We start from the raw sequence: 15466 nt of genomic DNA on the forward strand, positions 1-15466 counted from the left end.
ACACCTTAGGTTGCTTCAAAACGAGTTCAACCAGTTAGCCATTAATGCTGAAATGGCCGGCAGGTTACAACAAGCTGATCGGATCAAAGTATCTAATCGAATTACAGGATGTATGCAAGCTCAAACACAACTATGGGCTGCTATTCAAGGGCCAATTGTGAAGGCTATAGAGAAACCATTGGTTTCTCATAAACAAGATATTAAAACCATTGGTTTTATAAGAACAAGAAATACAACCACCGGTTGTGAAACAAGATGTTGAGGAATCTAAAACTCAAGAAACAAGAGCTAATCTATCATCAGCCTTTGATGATCTGGATGAAGCAACAATTGATGAGGATAACTCATCAAGTCAACCCTCCGCCTCTGGGGTAAAAGAGGAAGAGATCAATCTTAGGCCCAACACTGACAAGGGCAAATCTAAGATTGATACTAATCCATCTATTATTTCTCCATTCCAGGTTTATCAACAGAAGTGGGAGAAATTGAATACAATGAATGAAATCAACCCGAACACTTGCAGGGTTGATGTTGCAGGAATATATCCAAGGGTTTGGCTAAAAAACAATGTCAATCCTAAAGATGTAAAACTCTGGTATGAATTTGGGGCTTTGGCCTCAGTTTATACAACGTCACCAAGCTTTCTGGAGATATCACAGTTACCAAAATGGATTCAGGAAGCAGTCCAAGAAACATGGGCAAATAATGATCATTTGTCCAGAGGAGATGTGCTTGAGTTATATTTTTTCAGTGCAGCTCTAGAACCAACAGTGAAAGGATCACACAAACCCTTTCATTTTATCAAGCTGAGGAGACCTGATATAAACAGTCATAAATTTATCAAGGATCCTAAAACTGAAGAAATACCCTTGGTGTCCACTTTCGGGGAAAATGAGATCTCAACCAGAAGGGCATGGGGTATTTGGGTCTGTCTTACTGAGATGGACAAAGTCAAGTTTTCATTCAAATTTTATCAGAATTCTGTGAACGGATCGTTTCTGTTGAACACAATGACAGGAAAAACGACAACATTTGCGAAAAAACTCTTCGAAAAGAAGAGAAATCTTTTGTGGAACAACAAGCTGCCGGGGAGTAAAGAAACTCGCCGAAAATTTTGTAACATGGCTCATATTGGACGATGGTCAGAGAATATCTGCCCAGAATGCCCAAATCAGAAGGAGCCAAAATTTGGAAAAACCTTTAGACCCCGAACGGATCGAAAGGATTTTTTCGAGACAAGCAAAGGTGGACAAGGACCACCAAAGATGCGTTTTCACATGGGTCTACTACAAAAGCAAAAGATGCCCCGACAACAATAAAGCAGGCATGTGAGGAGAATAAAGCCAAAAGAAAGTGGCAGGCATGTGATTCCTCCACTAGTAAAAGATGCCATCAATAATGGCATAAAGAAATACAAGACAGCTGTAAGATTCCCTGAAGTTTCTCGGTGAAACGAGTGGAACTACAGTTATAAATACAGACATTTGAGGAAGCTGAAGACATCGATCATTCCCTTCAGTTTTCTTACGAATAAATTTGTTGTAATATTTCTCTTTCTATTGTAATAAGTTTTCGTTTATGTATTTCAAGAACGAGGCTACTATGAGTAGCTAAACAAGTTGTCTTCTCCTCTTCAAAGGAGTTGATTTATGTAATAATATTATGTCTGAATAATTTTTCTAAAGTCTCTTGTTCTTTCATGTTCATATTTTATAATTAAATTTATATACCATACGCCTTAAGGTAGAAAACGAATTAAGGCTGTGCTGGGTGTCGTTGAAGGAGCTTGTGCAGAAACCATCTGTTGCGACTGTGTGGTTGGAGTGTGAGGAGCACTTCGTAAAACTCGGCAGGTATGACCCGACGACATTATGGTCAAAGAGGTATTTAAATTTGATTTACTTTACGGAAGCATGTTGGACCCTAATCTAAAGTATATAGGCTGAAAACCTTGCGCAACCAATAGTTCTTCACGACATGAACTGGTTCGATAGGTAAAACAATGCCAAAGTACAAAAGATTAGTTAAATACTTGTTTAATCAAAATTGGGGACCACTAGGGAGTGCAAACTAAAAAATTTGAATGTAGGAAGTTAGGAGAAATTTATGTTTAGGTTTAGGGATTTTAAAATAATTACCCCTTGCTATAATTCGAAACTTGTAACTAAATTTATTTATATAAAAGAAAAAAAAATCTTTACCAAGGTTAGGTCTGAACTATTAAAAAAACAAAATGTTTACCTGAAATTCTTTTAAAAAATAATCCGTCGGTTCAAATTCGATTTTTTTGTTTTCTTTTGAAGCAGATTCAATTGTGAAATTTACTGACTTAAGGTGTACATTGCTCAATCCCCCTATCCGCATGACATTAATACATCTTTAGTGGTTTTTTCTTTCCTCTTTTCCCCTGGTTTAGATCTCAAAATTTTTAAAGTTGGATTGGACCCAAATTATTCTGAAACCAAATTGAACCCAATCTATCTTAGGTTGCGTTTGGTTAGATGAATTCGAAATCCTTAGATGTCGAATACAATTTATTCTTTACAATGAAATAATAAAACAGATCTTAGATTCACACACTTATTTACATATTAATTAATAATACAAACATCATAGTTAACATGTAATACTATATAAACATGTAAGTATTCGTACTTTTCTAAACAACAAAAATACATTTAACATTGATTAATCCAACCACAATTTTTAAATATCAATCCCGCTAACATATGATATTCGTCTATACGTAAGTGTTGGTTTTTAGTTGCCAATCAATTCCTAATCTTGAAAAGCAATCGAAAAATGGACAAAAATGACAAACAAAAGGCTTAATAGCTTTCCAATTCGAATTGTTAAAACGTCAACAATTATGGTGATTAAATACTAGATAGTGCTGGAAAAACTAACTAATTAATCCACTAATGGCCGTTTTCCTCCAACATAATGACCCTTGGGATTGAAATTTTGGTGTTTGTGTGACAAAAACACACATTTTTCATTCAAAATTAAATGGTGAAAGTGACATGCCAACCACACAAAAATGGCAATCATATCCCCCAGAATCTGAAATCACAAGCAATATTGTTTTTTTAAAAAAAGGAAATTTATGATTTATTTATCTACACACAAGACTTCCCTCCCTTTTGAATCAAACTTCCTACCAATGTGATCCACCTGTTTGATTTTTGATTTTCTTGATTTGAGCCCACCATTATTATTCTTGAGATTTCTTGAAATACCCTTTGTTTTTTTTTTCTTGGCTATGATTTTATTTCAAGTTTCAATAGTACCCTACTGTGACATTTAATGATGAGATATTGTTCATGGCTGTTTCATGATTCTGGAATTAATGGCCCCCCGCCCTCCTCCCCTGCTCCATTCTTGACTTTTTCTGTGATTTCATTTCTTGCTGTGGCAAATTCCGGAATGGGCTATTAATTCAACTTCATTGCTTGTATGTATAAATACACAGCTTCATTTTCTGCATGATTTTGTAAAAGAAGGCACCTTTTTTAGGCTTGAAATGGAGTCCCCTAGCACGAAAATGAAGTCGAAAACGGAAGATTATGAAGTGGTGGAGCAGATTGGGAGAGGAGCTTTTGGGGCTGCATTTCTTGTTAATCACAAGATTGAGAAAAAGAAGTGAAGATTTTAATTATTTTATTTCTCTAGATTTGATATTTTTTTTCCTAATTTTATTCTTGATTCTTGGGATCTTCTGATTGTTGATTTCCTTTCTGCTGCTGCATTATTTTTAGGTATGTTCTAAAGAAGATTCGCCTTGCTAAGCAAACAGCGAAGTTCAAGCACACTGCACACCAAGAGGTCACCTCTCTTCTATATCATCTGCATTCATGAATCATGATCATGTCTAATTCATGACTTTTTATTCATTCTTATATATGTTCATGAAGAATAAATGAATAATTAGTTCGGAATTCGGGTATCCAATTTTCAGTATCAGTTAGATTTTTCAATTTTTTTTATGACGTGGAACCTGCAATCGCCGACCTTCGACGCTCATGGGAAAAACTCGGACTAATGCAAAAACTTGCAAACTACGTTAGCCAGATAAACCTCATTTAGCAAATCTTGAGCGACAAACTTGTTGGAAAAAATGTTGGCGGTAGAATCAAAATCTTGACCATTCGCCAAGATTTTATGGACTCCACCAACTCGGGGTCAACTCAGACACCCTAAGTGCAGATTTGTCACATTCTTATTCTGATTAAATATGCGGTGATAACACTGCACTAAAAGTGAGGTTAGTCTATGCAATACCGGGAGTGTTTCTTCCCCTCTTTCAATACTATTATATCACGTGAGACCCTTATATTTTTATGGAAATTGACATATGTGTTGATGATCCAATGATTGTAATTTGACCACATCATGGGAGGAGAAGTACTCCAGTGTAACATAGAATAATCCCTAAAAGTGAAAAATGTAACATTTTTTTATTTATCACGAGGACCATCGATGAATTTATTAGATATTAATTTGAAGGAATTAACATCATGTTACTTATTCACACCTACCTCCACTGGACTCAACTTACTCACACATTCATTCAAGAAAATACCTACCTCTCTGTGTAAAATTAAATGAAGCCGATTGGGGTAGTAAACCAAATAAAGAGAAAAGGTAGAACTAATAAAGAACATGCAAACAATTATCCTCAAAGGTGAAATTTTACCTTTTTTGTCTTCTGACTGGTGGACACCTTTCCTCTACTTGTCCTTTTTCTTACCACTAGTAAGCAGTGAGTACATGAACAAGTTGAGTTCGGTTTTATCTTTTTTCAGATTCCTATATAAGATTATGAATTTTTAGTTGAGCTTGGGCCATTTGAACTAGATTATAATTGATCGGAATCATAATCGACTACACATATGTTGTCTTGTGAAGACAAAAAACGGATCAATCTTTGAATGACAGAAATATTAGATAAATAATAGTAGTAACAAAAGTTTGAGCTCGGCAATAATCGGACTTGGGTCATAGACTCATAGCACCCGTGATTAGAAATAGTTTTCCACAAACCGTAATGATCTTGAAACAGGTGCTCGCCATACTCGGTGATTCAAAATCTAGTTTGAGTCGAGTTTTGCTTGATTTGAAAAAGGATTTTCTATTCAAATTTGATATAGTATTCTTGCTGCAGTCATTTAGTTAATACTGATAAATTTTCAAACGTGATGCCTTGCAGATGGTTTTGATGTCAAAGCTGAATAACCCTTACATCATTCAGTACAAAGATGCATGGGTTGAGAAGGTACATTGTTTGGCATTAAAAGACATATATTCGATCCATTTTTTTAAGCTCTCGGCCTGCAACTAAACGAAATCTTGTTTTCTGATGAACTAGGAATCATATGTGTGCATCGTCTTGAGCTATTGTGAAGGTGGAGATATGTGAGTTCATCAATGTATCATTATTCGCATAGATGCGGTTAGAAAGTTCTTGCTCTGCTTTTAATGTCTCAATTGTGATGTTTCAGGGCAGAGATTATTAAAAAAGCCAGAGGGGTTCATTTTCCTGAAGAGGTAACTAAGAAACAAATATGATAAGAATCTGAGGAATACGAGGTCAGTTGATGATTGAATTTTGTGCGTTAACAGAAAATCTGCAGATGGCTGACTCAGTTGCTGTTAGCTTTGGATTACCTTCATTCTAATCGCGTGCTTCATCGAGATCTAAAGGTTCGTCCTTTAGGCTATGTTACCAAGAATATAGCATTTCATGAGTCGTGTCTTAAACGCTTTCTGAGATTATGATGATATATTCCAGTGCTCAAACATATTCCTGACCAAAGACAATGAGATCAGACTAGGTAAGAATCAGAATCTCATATGAAGGTTTGTTTGGTTATCTATGATATTCATGTTTCTGATATGATTCTTGCAGGTGATTTTGGTCTCGCAAAACTGCTCAATAAAGACGATCTTGCCTCATCTGTAATGATCTATCTTTTGTCCTCTGTATCTTATCTTGAGGCTCGGTGAAAGTTCATATATTTGTTAGCCTTACACCAACACATTCGCCAATATATTATTTAGCTTTATTTACGCAATCTGTAAGATGATTTGATTGTGCTGAATGTAGGTTGTGGGGACTCCAAACTACATGTGTCCTGAAATTCTTGCTGATATACCTTATGGCTACAAATCGGACATATGGTCTTTAGGTATGTCAGCTTAGCGACTCGGTTCTTGAATTTATCCTTTTAAGATCTCTAACCATGATAAATATTGGTAATCTCTCAGGCTGTTGTGCATTTGAAATCGCTGCCCATCTGCCTCCGTTTAGAGCTACTGTAAGTTCTAGGTGGAGCCTTCATTACTGCAATATTGACGATGTATTCATGATTCCGTGTGATTTGATGTAAATGAAACAGGATATGGCTGGACTAGTCAACAAAATAAACAGATCGACTATTTTTCCACTTCCAACTTTGTATTCTTCTTCACTGTGAGTTCATGTCACTTTTCTGTCAATTCCTCATTGTTGGAGTTGTATGATTCTTCAAGTTTTTCGTTCACTTTTGGCCTAAATTTCAGGAAGCGACTAATCAAAAGTATGCTTCGAAAAAGCCCAGAACACAGGCCAACGGTTAGTGCCAGAAATTGGAAACATTCAAGAATGTAAGAAAATTTTGAAACAATCTGATGTTTAGTTATGGCATGCAACTTGTTTCTTAGGCTGCAGAACTTTTGAGGCACCCACATTTGCAACCGTACGTTGCACAGTACAGTAACTCATGTCCCGTCTTTCTTCCCGTAAAGTCAGAATCTGAATCCAAGTCCATATCCACCAGACCTCGGTTGCCTGACAAGTCTAGGGCTCTTAAGAAAGGGCAAACGAAAGAATCAGATGATGTCCCAAAAGTCGATAAAAGGGGAAGCTCGCCTATCAGAATTACAAGAAAAAACAGTCTGCCTGCAGCACCTAAGGCCCCCGAGTTTGTTGGCCCGCGGGAAAGACCTGCGGATCATTCTAGCTCTTTGGATGATGTGGTACCTAATATTGAAGTGAGGGTTGACATGAGTAGTCCTGACGAGAGCAAAAGTATCAATTCTGGGGCGTCGTCTGGATTAAGTAGTACACTGACCGATCAGCAAGAAGACATGGATAAAAAAGAACACAACTTCAAAGTCGCGCCATATGTCAAGACTTCCTATCCAGACAATCAGCATCAAATGAAAAATCCTAGTGCTGAAGTACAAAAACAGAAGACTCAGGCCTCAGTCTCATATTCTGAAACTATTTCTTCTGCAAAAGCCAATGATCCCAACCCAACCGTACCTTCTGAAGAAGACGATGAAGTTGAAGTGAATGCTGCGAGCGATCAAAAAGCACAAGCAATGGAGACGTTGCTGGAGCTCTGTGCACAGCTTCTCAAGCGCGAGAGGCTTGATGAACTCGCGGGCGTGTTGAAACCTTTTGGAGAAGAGGCCGTGTCATCAAGAGAAACAGCAATTTGGTTAACTAAGGGGTTAATGAACATTCAAAGACAAGGTCGGGAAGCCCATCAGCATGAAAATTCTAGTGGTTTGTTGTAAATTGTAGCACTATTTGTTACACATTATCTTCAGACAATGAAGCACCAGGGGAAATAACTCCCACGTGATTCGTTTTCGCCATCATGTTGTTGCGATAAATCAAGTAAAGTTATGCAGCCACCTAGGGCCAGAGTCAAAACCCAAAAAACACGAAAACAGTTATTGTCGGATCGTTTAAGATAGTGTTTGACAATGTTTCTACGAAGCACTTTTGAGTTTTATGAAGGATAAACTCAAGTGCTTCCTAGAAGCAAATCTCAAACACTACCTAAAACTGATTCGACTTACGAATTAGTCTGGTTGTTGATTGTTAGGTTTTTAGCATGAGCTCCGTCGGTCGACTAGTCTTTTTCACAGCAAGGTTACAAAATGACTGGATCATTTTTAAACTAAAGAAATTCAAAACAAATGCTCTGGAACACAACAAATCCTTGTCTAGCTCTTCATAGAAAAACATGATATGACACCGAAAATTATTTAATTTCGTATTAACAAAAATGTATCCTCTAATAGTCATGCAGTTTGCCAATGACTAATTGGTCTAATGACGCCACATTTCCCAAATTTGGGAGAGGTGAAGGGTTCTAAACCTACGTCCCCAACCCTTGGTAAAAATAAAAAATGAGAATCATGCAGCTTTGAATGGAAGAAATGTGGGAGCGAAACTTCACACCAAACTCGATTTCACGTAGCCCATAAAGAAAGACTATAAGGAAAGATTTTGTGGGTCATTCTTATCTTTGCGGCTAAAAAAAACAACAAATGGGGCTGTCAAATCTCATTTGAAATGCATTAGCTCGTAAAAGTTAATAAAACTCTGTGATTTTAAAATATAATTAAATGAAATAGAAATAGAAATTCGGAAGGAAAAAGATATTCATTACAGATTATTACAAGAATGAAGAAAATTATAAAGATATGCAAAACATCACATTTAATTGGACACATTACTAGCTAGCGTAAAAACCTCTCTCTTTTCTTCTTCTTTTTTTTTTTTTCATTCTAATCTAAAATATCATATATCCGTCTAATTTCATTTTCTACATTTCATTTTCTAATTTATTTTCTAAATTATTAATTATTATTACTAAATTTGAAAAATAAAGCAGAGATGGGACCCACGTAACGTTAAGAAATTCGAACGTTGAAACAAAAGATTAGCAGCAGCAATAATAATAAACAATCCAACGGTTACACTCAAACCATATGCTATAAATTCAAACCCTTCTCCCCCCCTTTTTTCTCCCACACACACACACCTCCAATTCCCTTCATTCAAATTTCTCGCATTCTTCGCAAATCTTTCTTTCAAGTTTCAACCATGGGTCTTTCCAAGATTCAGCTTGTCTCCGTCTTCGTGGCGCTCTTCCTCGCTTCCATGGCCGCCGCGGCGAGAGAGAGCGGTTTCTCTCCGGCGCCGGCGCCGGCTCCGGGACCGGACGCGGGATCTGGGTTTTCTCTGGGAAGTCCCAGCTCTGCTTGCATCTGCTTCTCTGTGCTGCTGTCGTTCGTTGGACTCCTGATGCATTAATTAAACATATCGATATATGTTATGATTTGGGAGTGTATTGAGATTATTATATATATGTTTATTCTTTGAGTGATTGTCGTATTTATTTTTATGTTTTGATTTTTTTTTGCCTAACTTTTGGTTAGGTTTTCAACTTCTGTGGCTTTTGGAGATATTAATTTTATTGAATAAATTTACCTATTTATTATTGATGAGTTTATCTTTATTTTATTTTATTTTGAGTGCTAGCTACAAGTTCAACAGAGCTCAACTTCTTTGTTATTTTTTTTTTCCAAAAAAAATATAAAAAAAAACCTAGAAAATTGGTTAATGCAAATAATTAAGATACCGCGAATTAAAAATTATTGAGATCTAATAGAAAAGACCTAAATAAACACTAATTAATATGTTGATGTTAGAATGAAATTTATATTAACGTTGGGGAGACAGTAATCTTGTAACCAGTATATATATCTATTACTGTCTCAGTGGCTTAGATCAACTCATATTTTGTTTGTTTGATAATTTTATTTTTCGATTAATTTAAATCGTAAAAATTGAAATAGAAATTAACGACATATTTGAATTTGTATTTTACCCTTTTAATTTATCTAATCCATTATTTTATTTATTCATTAAGCCATTTATCAAACTAACGTCAAGGGAGGGAAGTTTCATCAAAATAATGCAACAATTCATACCTGCAATATATATATATTACCATTAAAATCTTTGAAGTTCTTTTTAATGATAATTTCTTTTTTGAAAATACCTTTAACAAAGAAAATTCAATAACTGGCTCAAAAAAAAAAAATCAATAACAAAAGTGTATATTTATATTTATATATGTATTATCAATCATACAAAGGTCGGGAAAACATGTTTTAAATACTAAGAATAAATAAGGGACGTGTCATTGTCCTAATTTTTAAAATTATTAAAAATTATCTAAAATAGAATTTTTTAACGAATTTTCTAAAAAATATTATAAAATATAATTTATATTCCCAGAGTTACAAATAAAATTTACTGCAAGTAAATTACACACGATTTTGAATATTTTACTTTTATAAGTGAAGTATCATTTCACTAGAAACTTTTTCTTTAAAAACGGTCAAACAAAAAAATAATTACTTTTTTTTAGGTATTCAAGAAAAAATATGCTTGTCGATCTATTAAAATTGTAAAATATGCCATAAATTAAGAAAAAATATATAGATATTTTTGTTTGATATGATCGACAAGCAAATTATTAAATTAAAATATGATCGCATTTTATAAAATAATTTTACTGATTTATATTAATGGATTTTGTACTACGTACTTAACCTCATTTGCCGAAAGTTAAGAGTAGGAAGTGACGCCCAAGTACTGTTAAACACATACTCCCTTGAAAATTAGTGGAGTAGCGAGTCAGCAAAGTTAGGCTACCACGTAATCAACAAAAGTAAAATAGAAAATTCTAAAAAAAATAAAATTTCTCTCTATTTTTTTTTAGAGAACTCTAAAAAATATGTAATTAATTATATGAAAATGTGAAAATTAAGTCGGCCATCGTCCTTCCTACACAAGAGTTTATCATAAGACCACGCAATAGGTTGGTATTTTGTTACATTTTCATGTCGAGATATTTCTTTTTTGCTCTCACTATCATGCAAAACTCACTTTCCAATCTATTATTATATTATTGTTCGAAGATTGATACAAATTATACAAACACCCTTTTCATGCAATAATGGAATCCTCAACTGCCCGATCGATGAGTTTTAATTGCTATTTTATCATCCACTTCTTTGTTGATTCATTGCTGCATGATTTTTATATACACATAGCCCGTGTGATTATCCACGATTTAATTAATATCTTTTTGAAAAAAATATATATGTTTTTTTGACAATTTTTACTGTAAACACATATCATTACGTACCCCTGTTTAATTCCAGTTGCTAAAGTAAAATTTGTTTAATGAAACATGGCTGGTCCGCAGCCAGCCCGTGCTTAAGAATCCAGTTCACAACTGGGGGAGATAGTTTATTACAACATCGTAGTCATGATCCGTATAAATATCATGAACTACTACTCTTTATTCCTTAAGTGGAGAAAAAGGGACCAAGATTTTGTCTTTGAATTTGAGTAGTTTTTTTTTTTGGGCAAAATGAGTTTCATGGAATCTCAAGTTTTGGTTGCTCTTGCACTTGCACTTTTGGGTGGTTTGAGCAACTCCATTGGTAAGTGATCATCACTTATAAGTAAAAAGTCTTTAATTTGCTCTAGTGTACGTACACTTTAGCCATGAATTCACAAGGAGACTAATGATTCTTGGCCGTGTTCTCGAATATAGGCGCGCTCTTTGTCATCGTCAATCAGGCCCCGAATCTTAAAATGCTCGGCCTTTTACAGGTATATATATAATATATGTTACCTGATCAGTTTAAATATGATGTGCTTTCCCACTTGAAATTTTTTTTTAATGGTTTTTGGTTTCATTCATTCAGGGTTTCGCGGCAGGTCTTATGTTGAGCATATCCTTCTTTTATCTGGTTCATAATGCCATCGACTCCATTGGTTTCTTGAAAGGGAATCTCTGGGTGAGGTTATAAACTTACAAATAAATTTCAGTGCGGAAATAGCTTCTGTTTCGAGTTCGCCCTATATATATATTGATACAATGGCCTAAAAGTTCTTTGCAGGGGCAACCTTCTTTGCATTTGTGGCTAGTTTCATCCCAGAACTTCCACCCATTTCAGATGATAAAAAGAAGGTCTAGTTTGATTTGTTCAAGTTTGTCATGACTGTTAATTCTTTGCGCAAATATTATGAACCAAATTAAAATTGTTTTGTGCTTGGAAATTAATTTACAGGATGATGGGGATGAAGGGAGCAAGAGCAAGGATGTCGTAAAAAAGCACAGACGCCAAGTCTTGTTTAGTGGAATCATCACAGCCTTAGGTTATTCTTCTCTATAAATTGCTTTTTTTTAAAAAAAAAAAAGAAAGAAAGAAAACAGAGAATTTTGCTGCAGTTGGCATGAAAATGATCGAATTCATTACGGGGGTTTTCAAATTTTCGACACGAAATTGTTGGACCAAGTGCTTGACGTTCATTTTCAATCAACTTAGTTACTTCAGAAGTATGCTTAATTTAGTAATGCACTTCCGGTTAGTTTGGGCTTATTAGATAAATATGACTGAATATTCATTCACATGGTTGAAATTTCAGGGATTAGCTTGCATAATTTCCCCGAGGGAATGGCAGTGTTCCTTGGATCCATTAAGGTTAATATAAGAACATATTGCGAGTTATTTAATATGTCGGAATCGCTTCATAATTTTATTTATTTGTGTATATATAATTTTGATATTCTATACTTGTCGGAAACATGTACATCTTGGGACACTCATGAAGTGTGTAGTATATATGTATATGTTCTATTTGATACGATATACTACAGGGGATTGATTTTCATCATAAGGTTCCTTCTTCAAATTGTTAGGGTTTGCGAGTCGGTCTCAACTTGGCTCTGGCTATTGCTTTGCACCATATACCAGAGGTACGTATGATTAATTTCATGATCTTCAAAAACCAGAGTGATCTATCAGATTTGATATTATGAGCACCCATGATGTGCACTTTTGTGTGCACCGCTGACGTGGCATCCTCTACATCCAATAGGTGAACGCCACATCAGCAAGTGTACACATAAGTGCACATGACAGGTGTTCACTATATCAAAACTCAGTGATCTATAATAAGTATGAAGAAAACATATTATATATTGCAGGGGATTGCTGTTGCTCTGCCTGTTTATTTCGCCACACAAAGGTAGGAATTCTCCACTTCAATTGGGTGCAAAATTTATGTACTAAAAATGCGTCGGCCCGAGAGTTAACCCGGTGCGCACGGAAAGGTAATGACTTCCGGTTCCCACGTTATAAAAAAAGCACTAAAATATAATTTGATCATTGGAGAATTTCTTAATTACATACATATCGATCTGGTGCACCTCGTGTCTTAGTAAATGGCGGGCGTTCAAGTTGGCGACGCTCTCCGGTCTAGCCGAGCCCCTCGGCGTTCTGGTCGTAGGTATGTCAACTAGCTAGCTATATTCATAATAATTCCACTCTCCATAGATATAATATATAATGTGAAGATATAAAGTTTGGTTTGGGATATATAACTTGCAGCATACATATTCCCCGTCACGTTGAGTCCCGAAATTCTGGAGGGACTTCTGGGATCTGGTACGATTCGTTGTTGTTCATCCGACTGAATTTATTTATATTATATGATTTCCGATATTGATGTGTGTTTGTGTAATTTAATTAATTTCCAGTTGGTGGAGTGATGGCTTCTTTAACGTTGCATGAAATGCTCCCTTCGGCGTTTGATCACGCGGGGCAAAAGAAAACTGTCAAAGCTGTGTTCTTTGGAATGGCTTTCATGTCTGCCAGGTCATTTCCAAAAATTATATTTTTTTAGTTTTAATCATTTTTCATCGAACCGATATGAGAAGAGAAGGACGTGATACTAAGAAATAATAACATGTCATTAAAATTGTTTACATTGTGTTTGGAATCACATATTTATATGAGATTTGGTGGGATTTGAAATTGAAAATATCGTTTTAATGTTTGACAAAACAGGATTTCAAAACAGGATTGTATTTGATGGAATTTCATGGAATTTCATTTAAGTAAGTGAAATTTTTATAAAACTGATCGGATTTAACTGGATTTCATGAAATTTGGGTTTATAAAAATAATTAAATTATTTTTAATAATAAATGTATATACGTTAGTTATAAATTTTAAGTTTTCTACAAAAAAATTTAAAAAATATCATTTATATAAAATATATACTATCAAATTTCAAAATATATTTTAACTTTCTGTCAAACATTAAATGAAATTCCAATTCTATGTATTTAAAATCCAATTCCAATTCAAATTCAAATTTCAATTACAAATTTCATTTTTTAGGCATTCAAACACACTGTTATGGTGTCATATTGTATTGCTGGTGTTTAAGAAAATTTATAAAAAAAAAAAAATCGAAAAAAAATGAAATTAGTAAATCAGGACCATAAATGGATTGGTCTAAATTATGGGATAATTTATTTTATTGAAGTTTTTGACCAAATTTTCCGCTCATTCACGTCTTTTTCAGCCTCTACTTTCTTGAGACAAGCTTACCGGATCAAATGAGCTTGTGATCATCGACTCGTGATGTCTGTTTAAATCACATAGGTTCGAATTCGAAACGAATTCGAATATTTCAAAAAAACGAGTGAAGACAAGATTTACTATGTTATATTTTCCTGTAAAAATTGTTGATTTTTTTTCATCTTATATATTTAGTTTTTCTCGAAGGTCGCATGTAATATTTTCGTTGTAAAATAGCAAATCGTGTTTGCTTCTTTTATGACTAGTTGAGTCTCATCACTTTTCATTTAATGTTTTTTTTTTCAGATTTTACTTCGTGGCTAATTATGTTAACTTGATCATTAAAAAAGTAATTTGAGTGATTGGTTTGATGAGGTATGCAATTAAATTCACAAGTTGATTTATTTTTCTTTAATATATAGTAAAAATGACTGTTTTTTGGAAACAAAAATTTAAATCATCAAATGAACATTTCATTTGGAAATCAAATTTTCAATACTTTATAAATTAAGGGGTAAATTTTAAAAAGTGATATCCCAAAGTAATCGTTGTGTATCTATACCATATTAAAGCTTCATGTCTATCGTGAGAAAGTGCCATGAATCTGTATCCATCCGATCTGATCTATATATATATGTAATGTAAAATAATATTTTTGATTAAAAATAATAATATTTTTTCATGAATCTGATATCATTTTTACAAAATTGACTGATAAGATTGTGAAACATCTACTACTAATAAATACGGAAAAACTTTTTTTTTTTTTATAATACTATACATATATGCCCATACATATATAAAAATAACATATATTTCTTAAATAACCTGAAAAATATTAAATAAATAAATCCTTAAAAATGTTTCATGCATCAATTTAAAATGATAAACAATGCTGCTGAAAAATCTCATATGCGGAATAATAATAAAATAAAACATGTTTCAAAATTCCATCATAATAGACTAAATAACTGCGACGGTCACGGGGTCCACTGCTCCGTGAGCTCATACGTCCTCACCACCGGTAGGAGCTACATAAATGTCATCATGCTCACCTGCACCATATAAGCGTAGTGAGCCTAGGGGCTCAACATGTCTAATCCTTTATAACAAGGTTAAAAATAATGCATCACGTAGATACTAATACATATACATGTACATGAGCATGCATGGAAACATTTTTCATAACATAAATGCTGAATCATAAATCTTAAACATAACATAACTTTCT

The 15466-nt window shown here is 34.2% G+C and overlaps 2 protein-coding genes across 2 annotated transcripts; both read left to right on the forward strand.

The window, feature by feature from the left end:
• The first annotated feature begins 3104 nt into the window (after nucleotides 1–3104).
• LOC140885484 (serine/threonine-protein kinase Nek6) lies at nucleotides 3105–7687 on the forward strand. Its single transcript, XM_073292472.1, has 13 exons — nucleotides 3105–3642; nucleotides 3759–3825; nucleotides 5210–5275; nucleotides 5369–5415; nucleotides 5502–5547; nucleotides 5623–5703; nucleotides 5792–5834; nucleotides 5909–5958; nucleotides 6107–6188; nucleotides 6268–6317; nucleotides 6399–6472; nucleotides 6562–6613; nucleotides 6703–7687. The coding sequence occupies exons 1-13, from the start codon at nucleotides 3524–3526 to the stop codon at nucleotides 7561–7563; spliced, it is 1638 nt and encodes a 545-aa protein (XP_073148573.1). The 5' UTR covers nucleotides 3105–3523; the 3' UTR covers nucleotides 7564–7687.
• Nucleotides 7688–10936: 3249 nt separating this feature from the next.
• Nucleotides 10937–14494, forward strand: LOC140883471 (zinc transporter ZTP29-like). Its single transcript, XM_073289952.1, has 12 exons — nucleotides 10937–11301; nucleotides 11415–11473; nucleotides 11569–11661; nucleotides 11754–11834; nucleotides 11935–12022; nucleotides 12293–12348; nucleotides 12567–12623; nucleotides 12855–12895; nucleotides 13089–13156; nucleotides 13258–13314; nucleotides 13407–13524; nucleotides 14240–14494. Exons 1-12 carry the CDS (start codon nucleotides 11229–11231, stop codon nucleotides 14283–14285), a joined length of 837 nt encoding a protein of 278 aa, XP_073146053.1. The 5' UTR covers nucleotides 10937–11228; the 3' UTR covers nucleotides 14286–14494.
• The last annotated feature ends 972 nt before the right edge of the window (nucleotides 14495–15466 follow it).

This window comes from Henckelia pumila, chromosome 2 (genome assembly GCF_033568475.1).
Source record: "Henckelia pumila isolate YLH828 chromosome 2, ASM3356847v2, whole genome shotgun sequence".
Taxonomy (NCBI): Eukaryota; Viridiplantae; Streptophyta; class Magnoliopsida; order Lamiales; family Gesneriaceae; genus Henckelia; species Henckelia pumila.

What these genes read in the sequence shown, in the direction of transcription:
- LOC140885484 (XM_073292472.1), top strand. Translation starts at nt 3,524, where the DNA reads ATGGAGTCCCCTAGCACGAAAATGAAGTCGAAAACGGAAGATTATGAA. An exon ending in TGCTTCATCGAGATCTAAAG is followed by an intron (nt 5,704 to 5,791) that starts GTTCGTCCTTTA and finishes GATATATTCCAG; the next exon opens with TGCTCAAACATATTCCTGAC. An exon ending in TGCCTCCGTTTAGAGCTACT is followed by an intron (nt 6,318 to 6,398) that starts GTAAGTTCTAGG and finishes TAAATGAAACAG; the next exon opens with GATATGGCTGGACTAGTCAA.
- LOC140883471 (XM_073289952.1), top strand. Translation starts at nt 11,229, where the DNA reads ATGAGTTTCATGGAATCTCAAGTTTTGGTTGCTCTTGCACTTGCACTT. An exon ending in AAATGCTCGGCCTTTTACAG is followed by an intron (nt 11,474 to 11,568) that starts GTATATATATAA and finishes TCATTCATTCAG; the next exon opens with GGTTTCGCGGCAGGTCTTAT. An exon ending in ATGGCTTTCATGTCTGCCAG is followed by an intron (nt 13,525 to 14,239) that starts GTCATTTCCAAA and finishes CGTCTTTTTCAG; the next exon opens with CCTCTACTTTCTTGAGACAA.